Below are 21,615 nucleotides of genomic sequence, written 5' to 3'. Positions count from 1 at the left end.
AAGTCCAAAGCTCAGAAGCAAAGAGAAGCTCTGTAAAACACACTAAGTTAGAACTATGAAAGTGAAAACTAGAGTATCCCATGTTTTCCAAACCATAAAAAAGATGATATACCATTTGATTAGAAAAGGGCTTCCCATCCCATCCCCCACCCAAGTTTTCCAAAAGCTTCAAGCCCTAAGAATAACTAAACAATTCAAGCAGTGTTCATGAAATTTCCAAACATTTCACTTAACAAAGTATATTCCAACTCTATTTTGCTACACAAAACCTTTCCTTATATTTCAAAGACAGTAAAATAGACCTAACTTCAAAATTAAAAATTAAAACACAGGATTGTGTCCTAATGTACCCAAGGAATTTATCATGTCTTTTCCCTTTCTGCATGGAGAGAGGCCCATCATTCCCAACTTCCCCAAGGTGGTGTGAGGAGTGGCAAGAAGAAAGATCATCACAAATATGATAAGACATTTTTTTAAAATCCCTTTCTGCATGTGGAAGAGTAAGGGAGGGTAAAGAGTTGAAAGAAGGAGAAGGATCATAAATGTCAGTTCACAATTTTCCTATAAGAAAAAAACAAACTATAAATTTTGTAATTCTGCAGAAAAACTCCCAATCTCTTGCAATTTGCATTTTGATAGGGCAATTTGGGGAGGAAGCATTTTCTAACTCTCTTCCAGTCTAGTAATAGGGAGATAAAGGGCCAGAAATCACTTAATTAATATGGTCTCTCAAATATCCATTAATAGATGCATTTTTGTCAAATACTTTAAATTTCTAAAACTTTAAAACAGCTCTTAATGATCTCCCTTCCTACTAAGCCCATGGTTCATAACACTCAAGATAGAATTTGTTCTTCAACTTGACCTTGCAAAATAGTATCCTTCGACACAAACCCATGCAAATACTATGTACTCTTTTTGAAGTTCAAGTTATCTCTTTGCTCAAAATCAACAGTGTGAATGGGGCAGCTGCATGCAATTGTATTTTAACCCTCTCATTTCCTATGGTGGTGCAAAATAGGCATATGTTCTCTTATAGAAGGGACCCTTAATTCATTCACTTCAGGTCCTTTATCACATGTGGTGCCAGCAGAAAGCAGTCACCTTATCTGTTTGTGCAGAGTTGGAAAAGTTAAGGTGACTGACAACTCTTAATAGTGGCTGCAGAATGTATCTTAAGGAAAATGACAGTACCATCTAATCAGTCAGCCTCCTTTTAAAGGCATATACAATTTGGAGAGAAGTGATGAGAAAGCATGCTCATAACAGCATGTTCCTGTTTATCTCAGTGACCTGAAGGACACAACAGTAAAGCACTGAATGCATGGCAACAGTGTTTAATAAAAGGGCCATTAAAAAGGTTGTTTCAAGTCAAAAGACTGACAACTTATAAAAGACAAGAAAATAACTATGCACTTAGGATTAAAAGAAAAGCTTGTTAACTGACACTTTTCCATTCATCTCTATGGTTTCATCAATTAACGTAGATATGATTCTAAATACATTTTTTGGGAGCATCTGAAACTGGGATCAGAGACTCCCGACAAAAATCTAAGTACAATAACTGGAATGCAAACACCCACAGATGCTCCATTATGGGAACTCTTTCTTAAAATTTAGAATGGTGCTTTTTAAAGAAACCACTACTTCTTAACCTGGCTTAAAGTCAATTTCAAAAACTTGCTAGAGTGGCTTGTCCCTAATATACCTGTCCACAGAGGCACAAGCTTACCGATATTAACGATGTGTTAACCATTATAAGTCTGAAACAGGGAAAGAGCTCCCCAAAGCTCAAAGAAGCAAACCACAGCAATAAACCACCCAGTGAAAATATAAACTTTTCTTCCATCTTTCATGTAATGCCACTTTTCCATCACTAAGATACCATATTATGTGGGGGAGGAGGGAAATGGAAGAGGGGTATTAACTGTGGCCAATGTGAAATCATATTCAACTCCAAGCAAAATGTCCCCTTAGAGTGCAGTCTTGCCTCTCTATATTGGCTCCTTCCGTCATTCCATCTTGACTCATTCATTTTGTTCAAACTCAACAATCCAACTCAACAAACATTCATTAATTGCCTATTGAGTACGTGCACTGTGTGCCAAGCGCTAGGGAAAGGATTTCATTTTATAGGAAGTCACCTTGCAGTTGTTGCTGGCCACCCAACCCCTCCCCCCCTCCCCATCATCCCCTTCCTGAAGGGCTCCGAGAAGCGGATCTGCATATACCCACCCTGCCTCCCTCCTCAAGTCAGGCCATTTTTCCAGTGGTGGCAGTAGCCTCCACGAAGTCGAAATATACTATGTTACTGGGCTCCAAGGTCCTTTTAGGATCTAATCTTTATACACAAAACAAAATTAAATGGTATTTAAAAGCAAGTCAAGGTTGGAATTTAGCTGAACACCTAACTCATGCCACACTTTAAAGGTGGCAAGGGAAATAGAAGATATATTAATAGTACAATACAGTCACTGAGTTTCTCCTGCTTACTCCTTTAGCATTTTCCAGTATGTTTCCTTTTCCCTCAAATCTCCCTAATCATCAGTGTGTGGCATTATAACCTAAATCTCATTTCCCACTTTCTAAATGAAAAAGCCTGGGTGCCAGTCCTCTTCTTCTATCCCTTGGGCCCCTGGGTACTTAGGTGTTGATACACAGGACTGCTACCAAAGGCCTGCCCTCGTCCCTGGAAGCCCCTTCATCTCTCTCCTATTTATTCCAGGATTGTCTTTAAAAAAAAAAAAAATTAGTTTCGACCCGAGCACTGAGGGATGTGGGCTTCTCTCGGGGTCCTAATCCACTCCCCCTCCCACCTTTTGGCCCCTAGAAAAAATTACCCCAGCTCCAAAACAGCTCCGTGCAAGCGGATGCAAAGCTTCAACCTCCCGCCGGCCTCCCGCCCCCCCCCCCCGCCCGGACTTCAAAGTTTGCACCCAGACGCCTACAGATGCAAATGCGCTGGGAGGGTCCGGAGCGAAAAGCTGGGGGGCAGCCAGAGTGGGAGAGGAGGGGATGAGAGGAGAAGGGGCCAGCGGCCAGAATCGTTACCTCTTCTAGCAGCGTGACTGTATTCCTGCAGTTGTGCAGCCGGGTGGTGAAACTGGATGTGGTGGGCGAGTTGTAGTCCTCGGTGGTCTCGGCGATGAACTCGGACACTGAGATCTGGTCCGGCATCCTGCCCGGGAGGCGAAACACAAGCGAGGTTGGGGAGATGAGTAACAATGAAGCCGCCCGGAGACTCGGAGAGGCGGCTCATGAACACCCCCAGCGGAGAACCGAACCCGTCCGTCCGAGAGAGCCCGGCGCCTGCGGCGGGCTGCCGCTGCTGCCTCTCACCCAACCCCGGCGCGGCCGCCTGCTGCCCTCCACCCTGGCCGGGGGCTGCTGCAGGGACTGTTGGGGCTGCCGGGGCCACGGACGCTGGCGCTAGCTCCGGGGAGGCTCGCACTCTGTGGACGCTCCGGGCAATCCTGCTCCAAAGCCGAGCAAGGCTGGGGAGGCTGGCGGGGCGAGATAAGTGAGATGGGTGCAGCCAAGGAGGGAGGATCAAACCAGCCACCCAAGGAAAATGGGGGGAGAAAAAGAAAAAGAAAAGAAAGGACCCCTTCAAACTCCGAGTGGAGCCGCGGCAGCAGGAGGAGGGGGGGACCTGACCCGCCTCTCTCGGCTCATCCCGGCGGCGGCTTCTCTGCAGCAGCTCGCACCCGGCGCGCTGGGGAGGCAGCGGGGGGAGGGGATGCAGGCTAAGAGGGCGGCCTGCCTCTGGGGTCAGCGGCCAAGAGTCCTGCTTAGGGAACCGGGGAGGGCAGGAGATGCCAGCGAAGTTCTCCCCCTCTCTTCACAGGGAAACCCCGAGACTCTTGACAGTCAAGAGCAGACTGAGCACACTCTTCTAAAGCGCCTCTCCCGCAACAGTCACGGGGACAAACAAGGAAGTGCTCTGCGCAGGCGCCAGAACCCTCGCTCGCCTCGACTTTCCCTCCCTCCCCCGCGCCGCCCCCCCCTCCATCCTCACCACGGCCTCCCCCATCACACCTCCCCCTTCCCTCTCCACTCCCCCCAACCCCTCCGCTTGCTATCCCCCAATCCCCTTCCCTACACTGGAGGCTTCGCAGCGCATTCGTCTACCATCCCCACCCCCGACTTATTACTCCTGCCCTGGAGTCAGTCCCCCGCGCGCTTCAGCTCGCGCCTCAGAATCTTACCCCGGGGACCGAACGCGCTGCCTCGCTCCCGGAGATTCTCCCGGGGGAGGCGCGGGCTAGACTTTAGGGGCGAGAGGACAGCCGAAAGCAGGCCAGCTCCAGACAAAACCCAACGGAGCCCTCCCGTCCTCAGCCCCTCTTCGCCCCCCCACTCCTACCCATATGAGTTTGTGGGTAATGTTCGCGCGGCCCAGGGGGCTGAGGGTGAGGGAAAGATTACTTCATCTCTAATGGTTGCATTTTCGTGAACGTTTTCTAAAGGGGGGCTGAAAAGTTAAGCACCGAGAAATGTATATGCAGAAAGGGGAGGCGTCATAGGCGCCTGCAATTATGAAAGGCCGTGTTTAGTTTAAAGGGGGCGAAAAGTAGAGGGGGGCGCTTGTCTTGTGTAATGAATGATGAGATGTCACTAATGCGCTGTGTGGTTGGTCCTCATTCCACGCAAAGCTCCCTTCCTACTCTTCCCGGTCGCCGCCTCCCATTCTCCCTCCCCCTTCCCCATCCCTTTTTTCTGGGTGCACACTCTGCGCTGGTGGATTTGTTTTTAGCATATTTTACCGGATCTCTAAATGCTAAGATCAAACCAAAGATTCACTATTTTTACATCCTCTTTTTTTGCAGTGGAAGTAAAAAAGAAGAAAGAGGGTCAGGGAGTAGGGAAAAAGGCATCTCCTGGAGTAGAAGTAGTGAACAAAATTAAACAGATGCAAGGCAGATTTCCTTGGAAAAGGAACCAACAGACTGCTCATTTCTCTGCCACTGCAGATGGCTATTTTTTTTTTAATAACTAGCTAAATCGACTTAATCTTAGGGAACCATTTATTTTCTCCCCTTTGATTATTGGTGAAATTGAGAGGGGGAGGCATTTTCTGAGCCGTAGAACCATTGCATTATGACTGGTTCACCTAAAAAATATATGTTTAAAATTTGTCCATCTACCACTCTGGCCAAATGTGAGGACAGAGTATGGCATTTAAATTGTAGGAACAGCTTGGTGTTGTTTAGGCAGACTGCCACCCAATAAAGTACAGAGCAATGGCCTGTTAGCTAAGTGCCTGGATGTATCCCAATTCTTCCAATCAGATAGAGATCTATCTCAAGGACAAGGTTTTAGGTTTTGTGAAATGACTATTTTCCCCATTTCTTGGGGAAATTAAACTCTTCTTGCTAGGGTAGAATCAAAGATTCATAGAATAGCAACAGTTTTAAAATTTGCAGGGATCTTGAAGGTTATCTAATCTTAATCTATGGGACCCTGGGCAGGACACTCTAAGCCTCAGTTTTTCCATCTGTGAAATGGGGATTATAATATATTTACAACCTACTTTACAAGGTGGTCATTAAGAAAAAAGTTTCACCTCCTTAAAGTGCTACATAAATATGAATTATAATTATTTCTTTATAATAATTCACATTTACATGATGATAAAGCTAGCACTTTCCTTACAATAGTCCTGCAAAGTAGGTAGTAGTATAACTATTTTACAGGTGGAGAAATTGAGGCTGAAAAGAGTTGAGCCATTTGCCCATGAAACTATATTTAGAAAGTATCTAAGTCAGAATTTGAATTCATCACCTGACACAGAGGTTTATGCTATAGTTCAGGGTTTCTTAACATGGAATCCACAGTACTTCCAAGAGAAAAATGGATAGATTTCAGAGAGTCCACAAACTTATGTTTTTAAATAATATTTTGATAATTACATTTCAATATAATTGCTTACTTATTAATCTTATGTATTCTACTTTATTCATTTAAAAACACCATTCTGAGAAGAGAGGTCCAGAGGTTTCACCAGATTGCCAGAGAGGTACATGACAGAAAGAGATAGAGAAACAGGAGAAAGAGAGAGAAAGGAGAAAAAAGATGAGGAAGAGGAGGAGAAAAAAAAGAAAGGAGGAAGGAGAAGGAGAAGGAGAAGGAGAAGAAGAAGAAGAAGAAGAAGAAGAAGAAGAAGAAGAAGAAGAAGAAGAAGAAGAAGAAGAAGAAGAAGAAGAAGAAGAAGAAGAAGAAGAAGAAGAAGAAGAAGAAGAAGAAGAAGAAGAAGAAGAAGAAGAAGAAGAAGAAGAAGAAAGAAGAAGAAAGAAGAAGAAGGATGAATGAATGGAAGGGACAAAAAAGAAAACCTCTTGTTATGCCTACAAAGTTAGAGTATCTCTCCTCAATGGCTCTTACAACTATACAAGTAGTCATCTAGCCTTTGATAATACCTCTTACAACTACATAAGTGGTCATCTAGCCTTTGACTCATGAATCAGAGGCTTTAGAGAGACTTTATTAGGTTCTTTATAGTTTATCCAAATCTAACCGTTTCATTTTACAGACAAAGACACTGAAGCCCAGTGAAGTCATACAATCATAAATTTAGGACAGTAGTGACCTTGGATGTTATTCAGTCCAACTAACTGCCTTTCTATTTCTGATGAGGTAACTAAGATCCAGAGAAGTTAACATGACTAAGTTAACATGACTTGGCCAAAGTCATGTAAACCATAAGTGGCAAAGCCAGGGTCCTTTCACTCAAAAGCTACACAATATCCATTATACTAACAAATCATAGAGGTAATAAATAGCTATGCCACAATGCAAATCTAGATCCTTCTGATACCAGGTTTTGCCACTATGCGATTGTTCCAGTGATGGGGAACTCCCTACCTAAGAGGAGAGACAGACAGACAGACAGAAACAGAGAGAGACAAAGAGAGACAGAGAGTGAGAGAGAGAGGGAAGGAGGGAGGAAGGGAGGAAAGGAGGAAGTGGGAGGGAGATCCCATTTTTTGATTGTTTAGGAAGTTTCTCCTTATGTGGAAAAGATAATTTCTGGTAATGATCTTCCTTTAGTCCTAGCTCTTCCTCATTGCTGCTAAGCAGAGTAGTTTAATCCTTTGGATTAAATTATATATATTTTTTAAACAGGTAGTCATTTTAATGATGATAAAAATAAGTTGAGAATATCTAAGGTATCAATTAAGTGCAGGTTTAATTAGCCACAGAGAGAATTTTTTGAAGGGACATTTAAAAATAAAGACTTTCCTCTGGCTACACTGAAAATTGAGCATTTTCCCACTTGGGAAAATAACTTTGTAGGTTAATCTGGACAAGATTTCCAACCCAACTTTTTCCTCCTCATTAGCCCCAAAATAATAATTCAGTTACAGCAATTCTACAGTAATCAGGTAAGATGTGTAAGGGAGAAGAATATGATTTTCTACATAAATTAAGGTGAAAGCAAGAATCTTTAGAATATTATGTTAGCATAAAGTAAGACTTTTATAAAGTCTAAATTCTTTTGGGAAATTACCCCATAAATCCACAGAACTGGTTTAAGGCCTACCTTTGTCTAAAAGTATCTCTTAAGATGTAGCCATGTGTCATAGTGGACAAAGAGTTGGGCCTAGATAAGGAAGACCTGAGTTCAAGTCCAGTTTCAGACACGTACTAGCTGTGTGACCCTGTTTGCCTCAATTTCCTTATCTGTAAAATGAGCTGGAAATGGCAAATCAGTCCCAGTACCTCTGGAAGAAAACCCAAATGAGGTAAAAAAGTAAAAAACAAATTCTCTTCACTATCAGACAAATTCTCCTGCTCTAAAAATCCATGAGTCTATAATTCCATATATAGCATAATTTTACTTTACCTGTGTAGATACAAGTTATTATAGCAAGTGAAGATTAAGAAGGTTGTTATAGCAAATGAACTGTACTGACAAAGAATTATGTATTTTTTTTTCTTTTCTAATCTTCTCTTTGTAGAATTCAGGAGCATAAACCGCTGTGATCAACTGCTGTTTCAGTTTCATTTGCAGATTATGTTATATATCTGCCCCTCCCCCAACTCTAGCTTGCCAAGAAAGGAATTTCTGAATAATGAGACACTGTGCCATGGTAAACATAATACCTCTTCTAACTTGGTTTGAAATTAGACTTTCAAAAGATTCTCACCTTGACCAACCATATCCAAAGATCCTTAACCATAATCCTTTTACTATTTGAAACCACAATGCAGTCTAAATCATTTCCCAAAATATCCTTAAAGTAGACCATCATATCTGAAAATATAGACATATTGCTTTATACATTTTCAAAATATATAAAACTACCATTTAGAGGCAGGTTGCATGGTAGAGATTTGTGGTCATATCCCACTTGTGATTCTGGCTATGTTATCATAGACTAATCATCTCTATGAAGCTTCATTTCCTTCTCTCTAAAACAGTAATAAATCTATACTACTAACCCCACAACATTGTTTTAAGGCTCAAAGGAACTAATGTATACAAAATAATTTTGAACCTTAAAGCATTATATGACTATTAGTTATTATTACATGTAGAAAGTATTTCCTTTTTAAAGTCTGTGATCATATTTCTTTGCCAAGAAAATGGAAAATATAAAAAATCATCAATGCTATTGTCATCATAAAATATAAAGACCAAAGATAATTATGTATGTATATATATGTGTGTGTGTATGTATGAGCATATATAAATGTGAATATATATATACAAACATGAAAATATATACATACATGTACATATTATAAGATGTGTATGAGTGTATTTCCAGTACCAGCATATAATCTGACCTATGTCAAATTCATTGCTGAATTATAACATGATACCTGGTTAAATGAAGGTATTACATTAGTAATGCCATGTTCTTATGTGAGGATGATATTACTGGCTCACTGTCAACAGGCCATTTTATTGTTATTCAGGAATATCCAATCCTTCATGACCACATGGACTATAGCACCAGGCCCTTCTATTCTCCAGGCCTCCACTATTTCTTGAAGTCTAAGCTCATGTTTGTTGTTTTCATGATACTATCTATCCATCTCATCCTATGATGTCTACACATTGTTATTTTTTTTCATTAATGAAAGAATATTTGCAGGTTGCCTTATTCATTGTCCTTATATGGGGATGGCTGGTTAGCATATGGTCATAAAACAAAAAACCTGTGGAGACTGATATTTGTGTGAAGCAAGTTAAGAGAGAGAGGGAAATATTTTTTTTACATTTAGAGCAATCACCAAAAAATTCAACTCTTCAGGGCCATTAATATAAATATTATAAAAATTATGTATGAGGTTTTATTATACTGTAACATTACTAGTTTTATAATAGACATCCAGAATTTTGTGGTGTAGGGAAAAGAGCACTGGATTTGGGAATCATGCAACTTGGATTTGAATCCTAGCTATACTATTTATTACTTGTATAATCTTAGGTAAATTGCAATTTATCTGAATTTCTTATCTATAAAGTAAAAAATATTAGCCAGAATAATTTCATAGGTCCCTTCTAAATACGTCTTGAGTTTTTACAAGAGTTATTTCTCAAACCAGACACTTTGGAATGTCATACATTTATTCCAATGAGGCTGTCTTTGTTCAAAAGATTTTGGGAATTTCCATATATATATATATATATATATGTATGTATATATGTATGTATGTATGCATAATATTAATATAATAGTAATTATAATATATATTACGTATCATAGTGTATATATGTTGTAATATAATATATATTATTTTATAATAGTAATTATTATATCTATTAATTATATATGTAGAATTCTCTATAGAATACACCTTTATTCTTTTGAATGCCCTCAATTATCATAAAATCCCAGAGTTGGAAAGGATCTCAAAGATCAATTGCTTTTGAGTATATCTGAATAAGAATTTCTTCTATGATATTCCAAACAAGACATCTCATAGGAGAGACCTAAAGCCCTTCAGTGACTGGAACCCAACACCTCTCAAGGCTACCCATTCCACTTCTGGCCAGCTCTAATTATTAAGAGATTTTTCCTTATAGTAAGGCTAAATCTTCTGTCCCCTGAAGCCAAGCAAAACAAATCTAAATCTCTTTTACATGACAATTTTTAAATTGTGGCAAATTTTCATCCTTTGAACATGATTTCAAGTCATAGAAAATTGGAGCTGAAAGCAGCCTTAGATTTTATCAGTACAACTCCTTCATTTTCACATAAAGAAATTGAACCCCAGAGGATTTTAAATGACCAGAGTCATTCAGAGTTAAATCTGGTGAAAAAGTTGATCAAGCTGAAGAATATAATGTGTGCATGTGTATGTTTTAATATCATTATGTAATAATGAGATTGGTTTTTCCATGTAGCCTCTGATTTTGAAATCAATTCCTTAAAAAGAATTTCATAAATGTTTGAACAAAGGTTTCATCACTTGAATAAGTAAATAACATCTCTCCTGAAAGGGACACATTCATTTATAGTTTAGTGTACCTTTATACTGGATTATAGATTATATCAATTATAGAGATTGCAATTTCAATGGGCTAGCCATGTTGTTCAAATGCCAAATGTGTTTGCCTAAAACACTATTTTATGGGGATCTCATGAAAGTCAGGTACTCATGCGGTAGATGGAAGAAGCAATACAAGGACATTCACTAGGTCTCTCTGAAGAATTTTAGAATAGATTGTGAGACATAGAAAGAAGGGAAAGAAATCTATTTGATCCCATATATGCTTCACTCACATGTGTGATTCTTTATGGGATAAAAACTATTTTTCTTCCATGATAGTTTTTGATGTAGATGTATATACATTTTTCACAAAACATCAATTTTAATAACAACAAAACAAAAATTAAAACCAAGCTCTCAGCCCAAAATATAATGTATCACTGAATGTAAATACTCAAAACACGGGTATTTCATTAAATAAAAGGGGAAATGGAAATTATAATATGTTCTGTTCTACTCTCTTCTTCACCTTCCAAATTGAGAAAGGATCAAGGGATCATTAAAGGGAAAGAACCTAGGAATAATGCATTTCTTCCCTTGAATCTCTTACAGTGTTCAGATACTGGGCACTGAGTAGGCACTTAGTATATGATAAATGGATTTGTTGCAATTTAAGAATTAATTCTTCTCCTGGTATCAAAAGTCATCAACCAACCAACAAGCATTTATTAAGCAATTACCACATGCTATTACCACACTGTGCTAGGTACTAGAGTCACAAAAACCAATGAGATAGTCCCTGATCTCAATCAAGACCTAGAGAACAAAATAAAATTATAAGTATATAATATCTAAAATCATGCCTATGTTTCTAGATAGACTATTAACCCTCTGGGTGCCCAGCTGCTATTTTTTTACTAAAGACCCTTAGGGTCTTTAGTATATATAGTATATAGGTCAGAATTTTCTCATTTCAAGCCATATTTGATTGTTACTGTTATTTTCCTTTTCAATCTAAGATTTCTACTTATTGTTATCAAGGATGAGAATGGTGTATCCAAAGACAATTAACATCCTTTCTTTGGTGCAGAGGAATTTCATTTATTTTTCTTGGCCCCAGAGCAATGGGTAAAAATTGCATAAAGGAAGATTTCTGCTCCATGTAAGGAAAAACTTTCCAACAATAAGCATCATCCCAAAGTGCTTTGGTAGGTGAGCTATTCATTAACAGAGGTTTTCAAGTATAGCCCCAAATATAGACAACCTCTTCTCAGCATACTGAAGAGGGTATTATTTCCCATGTATAGATTAGACTAGATGGCCATTGCCCTTTCAACTCTGATATTCAGTGACTCTAGATCCAGGTTTGAGTCACATGAGATCTAGCATCTAAGTTTTGTTAAAATAGGTATGATTCCCAATTATAGAATTACTAAATCACAAGGAACCTTAGAGATCACCTAGTACAGATGAGGAAAAGATGAGATTTGATGTAGCATCATGGAATGAGTTTGTATCTGAGACAAGATCTTTCTGTCACAGAATTTGAAAGTTTGAAGAAGCTGCCATCTATTCCAACCCATAACTGAAAGGAATCTCTATTGTAACATACCTGGCAAGGAGTTATCAAGCCCATGCTTAAAAACTTTGAAAGAAAAGAAACCCACCACCTCTTGAGGCAGTACATTCTACTTTTAAGCAGACTTTAAAAGACTGGGTCTAATCCTCCCTCAATAAAACAGCCCTTGAAATACTTAAGACAATTATCATGTCTTCCTGATACTTCACTTCTCCAGGCTAAATATTTTTAATTCTATCAACTGATGTGGAGTCAAAGTCTTTCACCACACTGGTTGCTCTTCTCCAGATACTCTCCAGATTATCAACGCCATTCTCAAACTGTGGTTCCTAGAACTAAACACAATTTCCAGATGTGATTTGGCTAGGGCAGAGTAAAGAGGGACTATTTCCTTCTTGTTCCTGGAAACTATGAGTCTCTCTTATGCAGCCCAAGACTGCATTAGCTTTTCTGGCTGCCACATCAAACTGCTGACTCATATTGAGTTCACAGTCCACTAAAACCTCCGGATATTTTTCAAGTAAACTGCTGCCATGAAATTGATTTTCTTTCTTTTCTTTTCTTTTTTTTGAAATCCCAGAAGAATTTCTAGTCCAGGGCTATATCTGTAATCTTTCTGTTTTCCAAACACAATTATGCTCCATACTTATTTTAAATTCAGAGAAAATGATTTCTTTCTATTTGAGTTTTCACACCTGTTCTATGGACCCTCTAGTTCTTCCTGCTGAAAATCCACCTGCTAGATAGTGGTGTTAGTCCCTATACTTGTGGCAGTCAGTGCTTGGCGGCCTCCTTAAACTGGATATATTTACAGTGCTTCCTCAGTGGAAAAAAAGGAAAAATGATTCAACTAATCAATAATAAGTATTGACTCAGCAGCTAAAATGTGCATAGCACTAACCTTTATATTGTGAAGAATAAAAAAGAGAAGTAGAAAATACACTTGTTAATCCTCATCTTAGTATATATGAAGGAGATTATCATTTAATTGTCAAGAGATTACTTCAGAAAAATAATGTTTAAAATAAAAATCAAAACAAAAATAACTATAATACATGAACCCAATCCATGCATTTATTTCAGGAAATGAAAGTTTAATGTGGTCTTGTCCATAATGCTACCTCTACAATTTTTCCTAAAGAAATTCTTAGGTAATTTGACTCTTCAGCAGTGACGTGATCCAGACCAGTTCTAACAGACTTGTGATGGAGAGAGCCATCTGCATCCATAAACAGAACTATGGGGACTGAATAGGGATCACAACATGATATTTTGTAGTTTTTTGCTTGGGTTTTTTTTTTTTCCTTTCTCACTTTTTTCCCTTTTTGATCATATTTTTCTTTTACAGCATGAAAAATGTGGAAATGTGTCTAGAAGAATTGCACATTTAACCTATATTGGATTATTTGCTATATAGGGGAGGGGGAGAGGAAGGGAGAAAAATTTGGAATACAAGGTTTTGCAAGGTGAATATTGAATACTATCTTTGCATGTATTTTGAAAATAAAAAGCTATTATTTTAAAAAATTTAAAAAGAAATTCCAAGGTAGGGCTACTTTCTAAAAGTTCAGATTTCAAAGCTAAAGAATACTTACCATCAGGTCATAAAAAGTAGCCCTCCAAAATTGCCAGTTAGAGAAAAGTAGTTAGCTATAACATTAGAACAAGAATAAATGTAATATAGGGCACACTCATTGTGACCTTGAGGAAGTCATTTTTCTAATGCTTCTGTTTTCTCATATGAAAAATGTGAGAACTTGGCATAAGTGATCCATCTCCAAGATACCTCCTACTTATAAAATTTGAAAATTCCATGAATCTTTTTAGAATATTGGTTTGGGAATTTGAATAATCATATAATATTATCTAGGGAAACCTGACACCTACCAGTAGTTTCCCATTTATTATCTGGGGACTACAATTATAAGCATAGAGTGAGATATAAGGCTTTTAAAGTATCTCATTATTATGTTTCAAGGGGCATGACTTTACCCATAGGGTATTTGAATGGATGTAAAAATGAGCTGTTATCACAGAGTTTTACTTTACTGATATTGATCAAGTGTAAGTTGTTGCTCCTTTTAAAAAGGGAAAATTGCTTAACCACTGGAGAGTTTTCTTTTTAGTATATACTGTTTGGCTAACATCTTTCTCAAATATGAACATTCCAAATCACACTAGGGAATTGATTTTAACATAAACTCTGGAATTGGTAGCACTTCATGTGCAACTATCCTATTTATGTTCACTTTTTAAAATTATGCTATTTTGGTTAATATGGAAATATGTTTTGCATGACTACTCATGTATAACCTACATCAAATTGCTTGTCCTCTCAGAAAGGGAGGTGGGAGAGAGGGAGAGAATTTGGAACTCAAAATTAAAAAAAAAACAAAGGTTGAAAATTGTTTTTACATGTAAAAGGAAAAATGAAATGCTAAATAAGTCAATTTTAAATATAAAATCATGATGTTTGTTGCAGGTTTTGAATACTTTGAAACAGGAAGAGAGTTTTTTAGGTTTGGGGTTTTTTTTTGTTTGTTTGTTTTTTAAGAAGGCAGATGGTCAGGAAGCCTTAGTCCCCACTAATTAAAAATGATCTTAGGCAAGTCACTTCATTTCTCTGAGTCTTGATTTTCTCTATAAAATAAAAGGACTAAATTAAGATCACTTCATATTCTCAAGCATATTCTTTATTTTTTAAATTAAATATGTTTATGTTTTAAGGTTAATAGTCTATGTTCTAAGGTCAATTCAAACACTACCATTCTATATTCTAAGAACACTTTCAATACTACAATTCCATATTCTAAGATCAGTTTCAAATGTAACAGCCTATATTCTTATATAATGTGTTCAAAGATCTCTTTCAGTACTAATGTTCCATGAGTTTATAAATTCATATTATTACTGAATATTGAGGAATATCATTCCAAAAGATTTTTTCTTTTGAAAACTTTAACCGTTTTCAATTGCAACTTTTATACACATATATTAACTTTCATTCATCCCAAAGACTTGTGGTATCTGGAATTTATTTATATTAGGACGTGTTCCCTACTTTAAACAAAGCTTGATGTATTAAAACTTGAATTCACAAAATAAATTGGAATGTTGTTATTTGCTTTACCAAAAAACCCATAAGATTCCTTTAAATAACAAGTTTAACAAACATTAAAAATTCTATTTCAGTTATAAAAAAATCTGATTTAAAACTGAACTTGAACCAAAGAATAGAAGTTAAAGGGAGAAAAACATCATTTTAGTATAAGACAAAATGAGCTAATAAACATAATTCTCCAAAAATAGAATGAGTTGTCTTCAGGGTATGAATAAAGTACCTTATTCTGGAATTCAAAAACCTTTATAATCTTTCTTAAATTTATCCCTCCAGCTTTAGCTCATATGTAGACAATAGAATACAAACTTCTGAAAAGAAAGAGCTGTTTTATTTGTTTTTCTATTTCCAGATTCTAATACAATTCTTGGAACATAGTGCTTAATAAATGCAGATTGAATGGGTGAATAAACACCTCTTCAATTTCCATATTCTGTATTGCAGTCAAATTAGACTGTTCTTTTTCTATTCTTCACATCAGTAATAATAATTATTGCTCAAATGTATAAAGTACTTTATAGTTTAAAGTTAAGTAATGTAGTGGATAAAGAACAGATGTGGAAGAAATGGCTATGTCTTGGATCCAACATTGGATGCAATACTTTTATATGACCTTGGGCAAGTGAATTTACTTTTCTGATTTATGTCAATATCTCCCTGTGAACAATAAACTTAGAAAAAAACAACAATGCTGACTTAAAATATTGGAGCTGAGGAAGGGACCTTAAAGATCACCATGCTCAACATGTCCGTTTTTGTTTTTTTTTTTTTTTTTTTTGAGGCTGGGGTTAAGTGACTTGCCCAGGGTCACACAGTTAGGAAGTGTCAAGTGTCAGAGACTAGATTTGAACTCGGGTCCTCCTGAATTCAGGGCTGGTGCTCTACCCACTGCACCACCTAGCTGCCCCTTTTTTTTACTACTTTTTTTTTTTTTTTTTTTTTTTTTTGAGGCTGGGGTTAAGTGACTTGTCCAGGGTCACACAGATAGGAAGTGTTAAGTGTCTGAGACCACATTTGAACTCAGGTCCTCCTGAATTCAGAGCTAGTGCTCTATCCACTGCGCCATCTAGCTGCCCCTCAACATGTCCGTTTTTAATGATAAAACTGAGGTCCAGAAATTGGGAATGACTAGCCCATCCAGGAAATGAATGGCAGGGCCAAATTGAGAAAAGAATTTTCTTGACTCCTAAACAATCTTTCCACTTTCCAGAATAGGGTTGTGGCAAGAAAAGTCTTCTGAAATGCTTAAAATGCTACATGAATATGTTGTTATTTTGTGTAGTAGGAAATGCAAATATTATTCTCATTCTCCAGATGGAGAAAGTGAGACCAAAAAAAGTCAAATGACACAGATAGCCAAAAACCAACCTACATGAAATTCCAAGTCTCTTTTTTGAAAATTTCAAGTCTGTTACTTCTACTATATTGTTTCTCACTATTGGTTTGAAATTCCCTCTTTAATTAGGTCAGAATCAAGAAGAACATTTTGTATTTACAGGAAGGCAAACATTTACATTCATTTTGTGGGAATATGTAGTCAAAGGAAAACTGGCCTCAATCCACCCTATTCAATAATCTTATTTTCTGAGTTCTTCAGTTCCCTGTTTTGAAATTAGATTATTCACATTGGAATTTTGGATTTTAGTCAACAATAAATATTATTAAATATTTAATATGTGCTAGGCACTGCACTAAGCACTATGGATACAAAAGAGAGACAGAATCAATCCATGTTTTAATTGGAGAAACAGCATGTAAATAACAATATACTAAAAGATACACAGAGTAAACAGAAAAATAATAGCAGAGGGAAAAACACTGAAGGAGGTGAGGGGTGGAAGAGAAGATCAGGAACTGCCATTTGCAGAAGTAGAAATTGAACTGAGTCTTCGAAGAAATTCAGGAAACTAAGAGTTGGGAGGTGAAAAAGACGGAAACTTTACAGATGGGGGGACAGATAGTGTAAAGATATGGAGATGAAACATGGAATGTCATATATAAGGAACAGTAAGAACACCAGATTTGAAAAATCAAAATCCCCCTTCCAAGGGGATGGAATATAAGGAGAATGGAAAAATAGCACTGGGCCAAGTTGTAAAGACCCTGTACATCTCTTTTTTTTTTTTTTTTTTTTTTATTTTATATATATATATATATATATTTTATAATATTATCCCTTGTATTCATTTTTCCAAATTACCCCCCCTCCCTCTATTCCCTCCCCCCGATGACAGGCAATACCATACATTTTACATGTGTTACAATATAGTCTAGGTACAATACATGTGTGCGAATATCATTTTCTTGTTGCACAATAAACATTAGAATCCGAAGGTACATGCAACCTGGGCAGACAGATATTAGTGCTAACAATTTTCATTCCCCTCCCAGTGTTTCTTCTCTGGGTGTAGCTACCTCTGTCCATCATTGATCAACTGGAAGTGAGTTGGATCTTCTTTATGTTGAAGATTTCCACTTCCATCAGAATACATCCTCATACAGTATTGTTGTTGAAGTCCCTGTACATCTCTTAAAGGCCTCTATTTCTCTCTTCTGACACTGCTACTACCTGAGTGCAAACCTTTATCAATTCATGCATGGATTATTTGATATTACCTATGACTGGTTTATATCCAGTCTTAATCTTCCCTCCCTTCCAGTTCATTTTCCACTCAGCTGTCAAAGTGATCTTTCTAAAGCAAAAATCATACCAAATAACCCTTCCTGTTATTTTTATATTGTGCTATTTTTAATTTCTAAAATAAAACAAGCATCCCATAACATAGTATAATAAAAAAGATGATTGCACATGAAGATGAAAATCTATTGTGTACATTTGCTGTTCCTTTTTAAATATATAAGTTAACATGTAATTTTTTTTCTTTTTTCTTTTTGAAACTCCAGTTGCCACCTATCATTTTTAGAATCAAATAAAAAAAAATCTTCTGACATTCAAAGTCCTTTAAAACCGAACTCTGATCTTTTTTACTTAACTTTTCCAACCCCACATACTCTGTAATCTAGTGATTTCTTTCTGTTACTCCCAAAAGACAATCCATCTCCAGTTTGTGATTTTTCACTGCCTCTCCCTATGCCTGAAATGCTCTCTTTCCTCATCTATCTTCTCTGTTACCTGGCCTCCTTGGCTTCTTTCAAGGACTAGTTAAATCCTACCTTCAATGAGAAGCTTTTCCTGATCTTCCTTAATACTAGTGCAAAATTCTCTTTATTGATCATGTCTAATTCAGCCTGTATACCTTGTTTGTGTATATAGTTTACATGTTGTATCCTTCATTAGACTGAGAGCTCCTTGGGAATAGAGATTATCTTTTATGTTTCTTTGAATCTCCAGCAGTTAGCAAAATGTCTGAGAAACAGTAAATAAATGTTTCTTGGCTGAGTGAATGTACTCAATGAATGAACAAAGTTCGTTTTTGGAAAAATAATGTCCTGATCCAGTCTTGTGAAATTTTAAGGAAGAGGAGAAAGAGTCTATTCTGAATAGAAAACAAGAAAATACTCACTGGCTTCTATGCTTTTAAAATAACCCTAGGGTTAAGGGTATCAATGCAATAGTATAAAATGTCAAAATTGTTTTGGAAGCCAGAAAGTAATTTAACTATGGATAATGATTGTGAAAGAGAAATGGGAGCCTCTCTCTGCCTGAAATAGCAAAAGAACAGCATGTTTATAAAAGGAATACATAAGTTTTATTAGCTATTGTATTATTTACAACTCAGTGTTTTGTGCATAGAGTCATGTTGTGGCAAGAACAATATTATTTTGTGTATTCCTTACCATTCTCTGTTACCACTTAACCTATTATTGATATCAATGGAGAGAAAAGAGCTTCCCCTCATCCATTCCTCATATTCCTATCTAAGATAATCTATATGATTTAATGAATGGAATTAATCTTATGGATAATCCAAAACAAGAGTCTTTATTTTATTTATTTTATTATTTATATGACAAGAGTAATCTCTTTTTCTCTGCTTCCTCAGCCCTTTCCCCAGATTCATTAACTATTAGAACTGGAAAGAGCCTTGCTGATCATCTAAATCAGCAATTCTCAAAATATTTGGTCTCAACACCCCTTTACACTCTTAAAAATTATTGAGGGCTTCCCCCCATAAAAGCTTTTACTTATGTGGCTTAGTTATATCTATCTATATTTAACATATTAGAAACTTAAAAGTCTTCATGTTGCTATAAAAATATTTGGAACTTATTTATCCAAGGAGTCCTGGGTTCCTCAGATCATATTTGGAAAAAGGTTGCTCTTGTTCAACTTCCTTATTTTATATAAGAAGAAATATACCCCAAAATATGGAATGAGTCTAAACTCACACAGCTAGTAAATCAGATTTATGACTCTAATCACCCATGTGCTGGCAAATGTTTTACACTGGGCTACAGGTAAGGGGTGATTTTAAAATTTCTAATATTAATTAAATTTTAAATTCCAATATTAACATATTCTTTAAAAAGTTTCTTAAATCTAGCCTGTCCAAAAATTAATACATCAAGTCCTGGACTTGATGTATTGTTTACTGATTTTTAAGGTATAAATGCTCACAACGAAACTTTTAATTAACTCGATGGTTTGAGAGGGCTCCAACATACTCTTGACTCCAACTCAGATATTTCCCCCACAATTCACTGCCAACTATTAGGCTTGACATTTAAGCCTAGTTCTCTTTCCATTATAATCTGTTCATGTGTCAAGATTTTTTGGGGTGAAGTATGTATATATGCATATATAACACAAACATATGTTTAACTTAGCTATATGTAGATATATGTTATTTCAAAACTCAAAAGTGAAATAGTGGGATAGAAATTGACCTTACATCTAGTAAGATATGGAATCAAGATCCATCTCTGATGTGGACTGTCTGTGTTCTCATGGGAAATTAACTTCAGTGTTTTTTGAGACACTAAGTGGCAAAGAATATGTCAAACTGCATTAATAGAGATGTCTCCTCATATGAGAGTTCTTTATACCAATGAAATTACAAGAACTATTCCTATCCCTGCATAAAATCTCAGAAAGTAGGGATTCTATTGTTTTTTTGTAGTAAATGTTTGTCAATGATTAAAAAGATAATTGCAGACAGAGAGAATAATTTAACTCCTCATCTGCATAGAACTCAGCTATACAGTAACTAGAGGGAAAATTTATGAATCAACCCTCATCCCAAAGACATTTTAGAAGCCATAATAAAAGTCACAAGTTTGATTCATTAAAGTTCATATACTCATAGAAAAATCTACTGGGTCCTCATTTACAGCCTATTAACTCTTACTTTATCCCAATGAATATAATAATTAGTACAAAGTCAATTTTAACTGAAAAGAGGAGCTGTTATAGTAGAAAGTACTAACTACTACCTACTAGCAACTTACACAATTAAGTAAGCAGAAAAGCTATGTAAACGGAGGAGCCACACTTCTATGAGCTCCTGAAACCTAGAGATCATTACTTTCTTCTATTTTTAAAAGGCAAAGAGGTTTGGAAGGTATTTTAAGATAGTTCCATTCAAAGTTACCAAATTAAAAAAAAAGTTAATGGTTAAAGGTAGAGTTAAAAGCTTCATTAACTCCAACACCATAGCTATATCCAGATTTCCTCATTCTCTGTAGGTTTGGAATTTTGAATACATTTTTATCTCTTCAGTTTTTGATCACCAATACTTTTTACCCAAGTCTGATTACCACCCTTTTGATAGGCTTAAAGTCAAAGGCTCATACAGTAAAATGGGTGTATGTGTTTCTCTGAAGCCTAACTAATTTTTGGTATTTGTTATAGTTTCATGGGAAGTACAGGAAAAGTAGAAGACAATCACAGAAAAATTTACAGGATTCAGAATTCATGATACAGGATCCATTCACTCACTCATTAATTCATTCAATAAATATTTATGAATTGCCTAATATGTGTGTTACATTCTGCTAAGCACTGTGGAGATACAATGCTCACATAAGCCACAGTCCTAGAAGTTATAGAAATTTTAAACAGATAGCTAATGGATGGAAGTTTCCAATTTTGCAGCCTCATTCTATGGCAAAGCTGTATTCTTTTCTGCCCCCATCGACTCTCCACTTCCATACCTACTCCCACCCCAGCCTTTTCTGGGCTGTCATCTTCTCACTGCTGGATTTATACCACTTCCACTAAAGATTCCTTTGAGGTGTGTGTGAGTGTGTGTATAAATGTGTGTGTGCACATAAGACCAGCTATCAGGGAGGTACATTGAGCTCAAGAACTTATAAGCAAGAAAAAATTCTAAGGCTATCAGATGATGATGACATTCAATCACAACTGACCTGTGATGCCATTATCAGTGTCCTGGGCCATCCTGTTTTCAACACTGAAAACTCAAACCACTGAATAGCATTTACCAGAAGCGTAGAAGTTCTCCTCTTGAGATTAATAAAATCAAAATGCATACAGTTAGGAAAGAATTTC

General features: G+C 36.7%; 1 protein-coding gene across 12 annotated transcripts in view; it reads right to left on the bottom strand.

Moving 5' to 3' along the window:
- The window catches only part of ASAP1 (ArfGAP with SH3 domain, ankyrin repeat and PH domain 1), a 568,420-nt gene that overhangs the window by 346,599 nt on the left and 200,206 nt on the right, over positions 1-21,615 (bottom strand). For 10 of the 12 annotated variants that reach the window (XM_074265489.1, XM_074265495.1, XM_074265486.1 and 7 more), the window contains one exon: positions 3,052-3,178. In XM_074265489.1, coding sequence (XP_074121590.1) covers positions 3,052-3,178 — 127 coding nt within the window. Of the gene's footprint in view, positions 1-3,051; positions 3,179-3,657; positions 3,820-21,615 lie in introns of those variants that run through there. The other 2 variants (XM_074265533.1, XM_074265514.1) reach the window with 2 other exon arrangements.

The sequence above is a fragment of the Sminthopsis crassicaudata genome, chromosome 1 (genome assembly GCF_048593235.1).
Source record: "Sminthopsis crassicaudata isolate SCR6 chromosome 1, ASM4859323v1, whole genome shotgun sequence".
NCBI classification, from domain to species: Eukaryota; Metazoa; Chordata; class Mammalia; order Dasyuromorphia; family Dasyuridae; genus Sminthopsis; species Sminthopsis crassicaudata.
The sequence above is the reverse complement of the archived record's forward strand: the minus strand, read 5'-3'. Positions and strand labels throughout refer to the sequence as shown.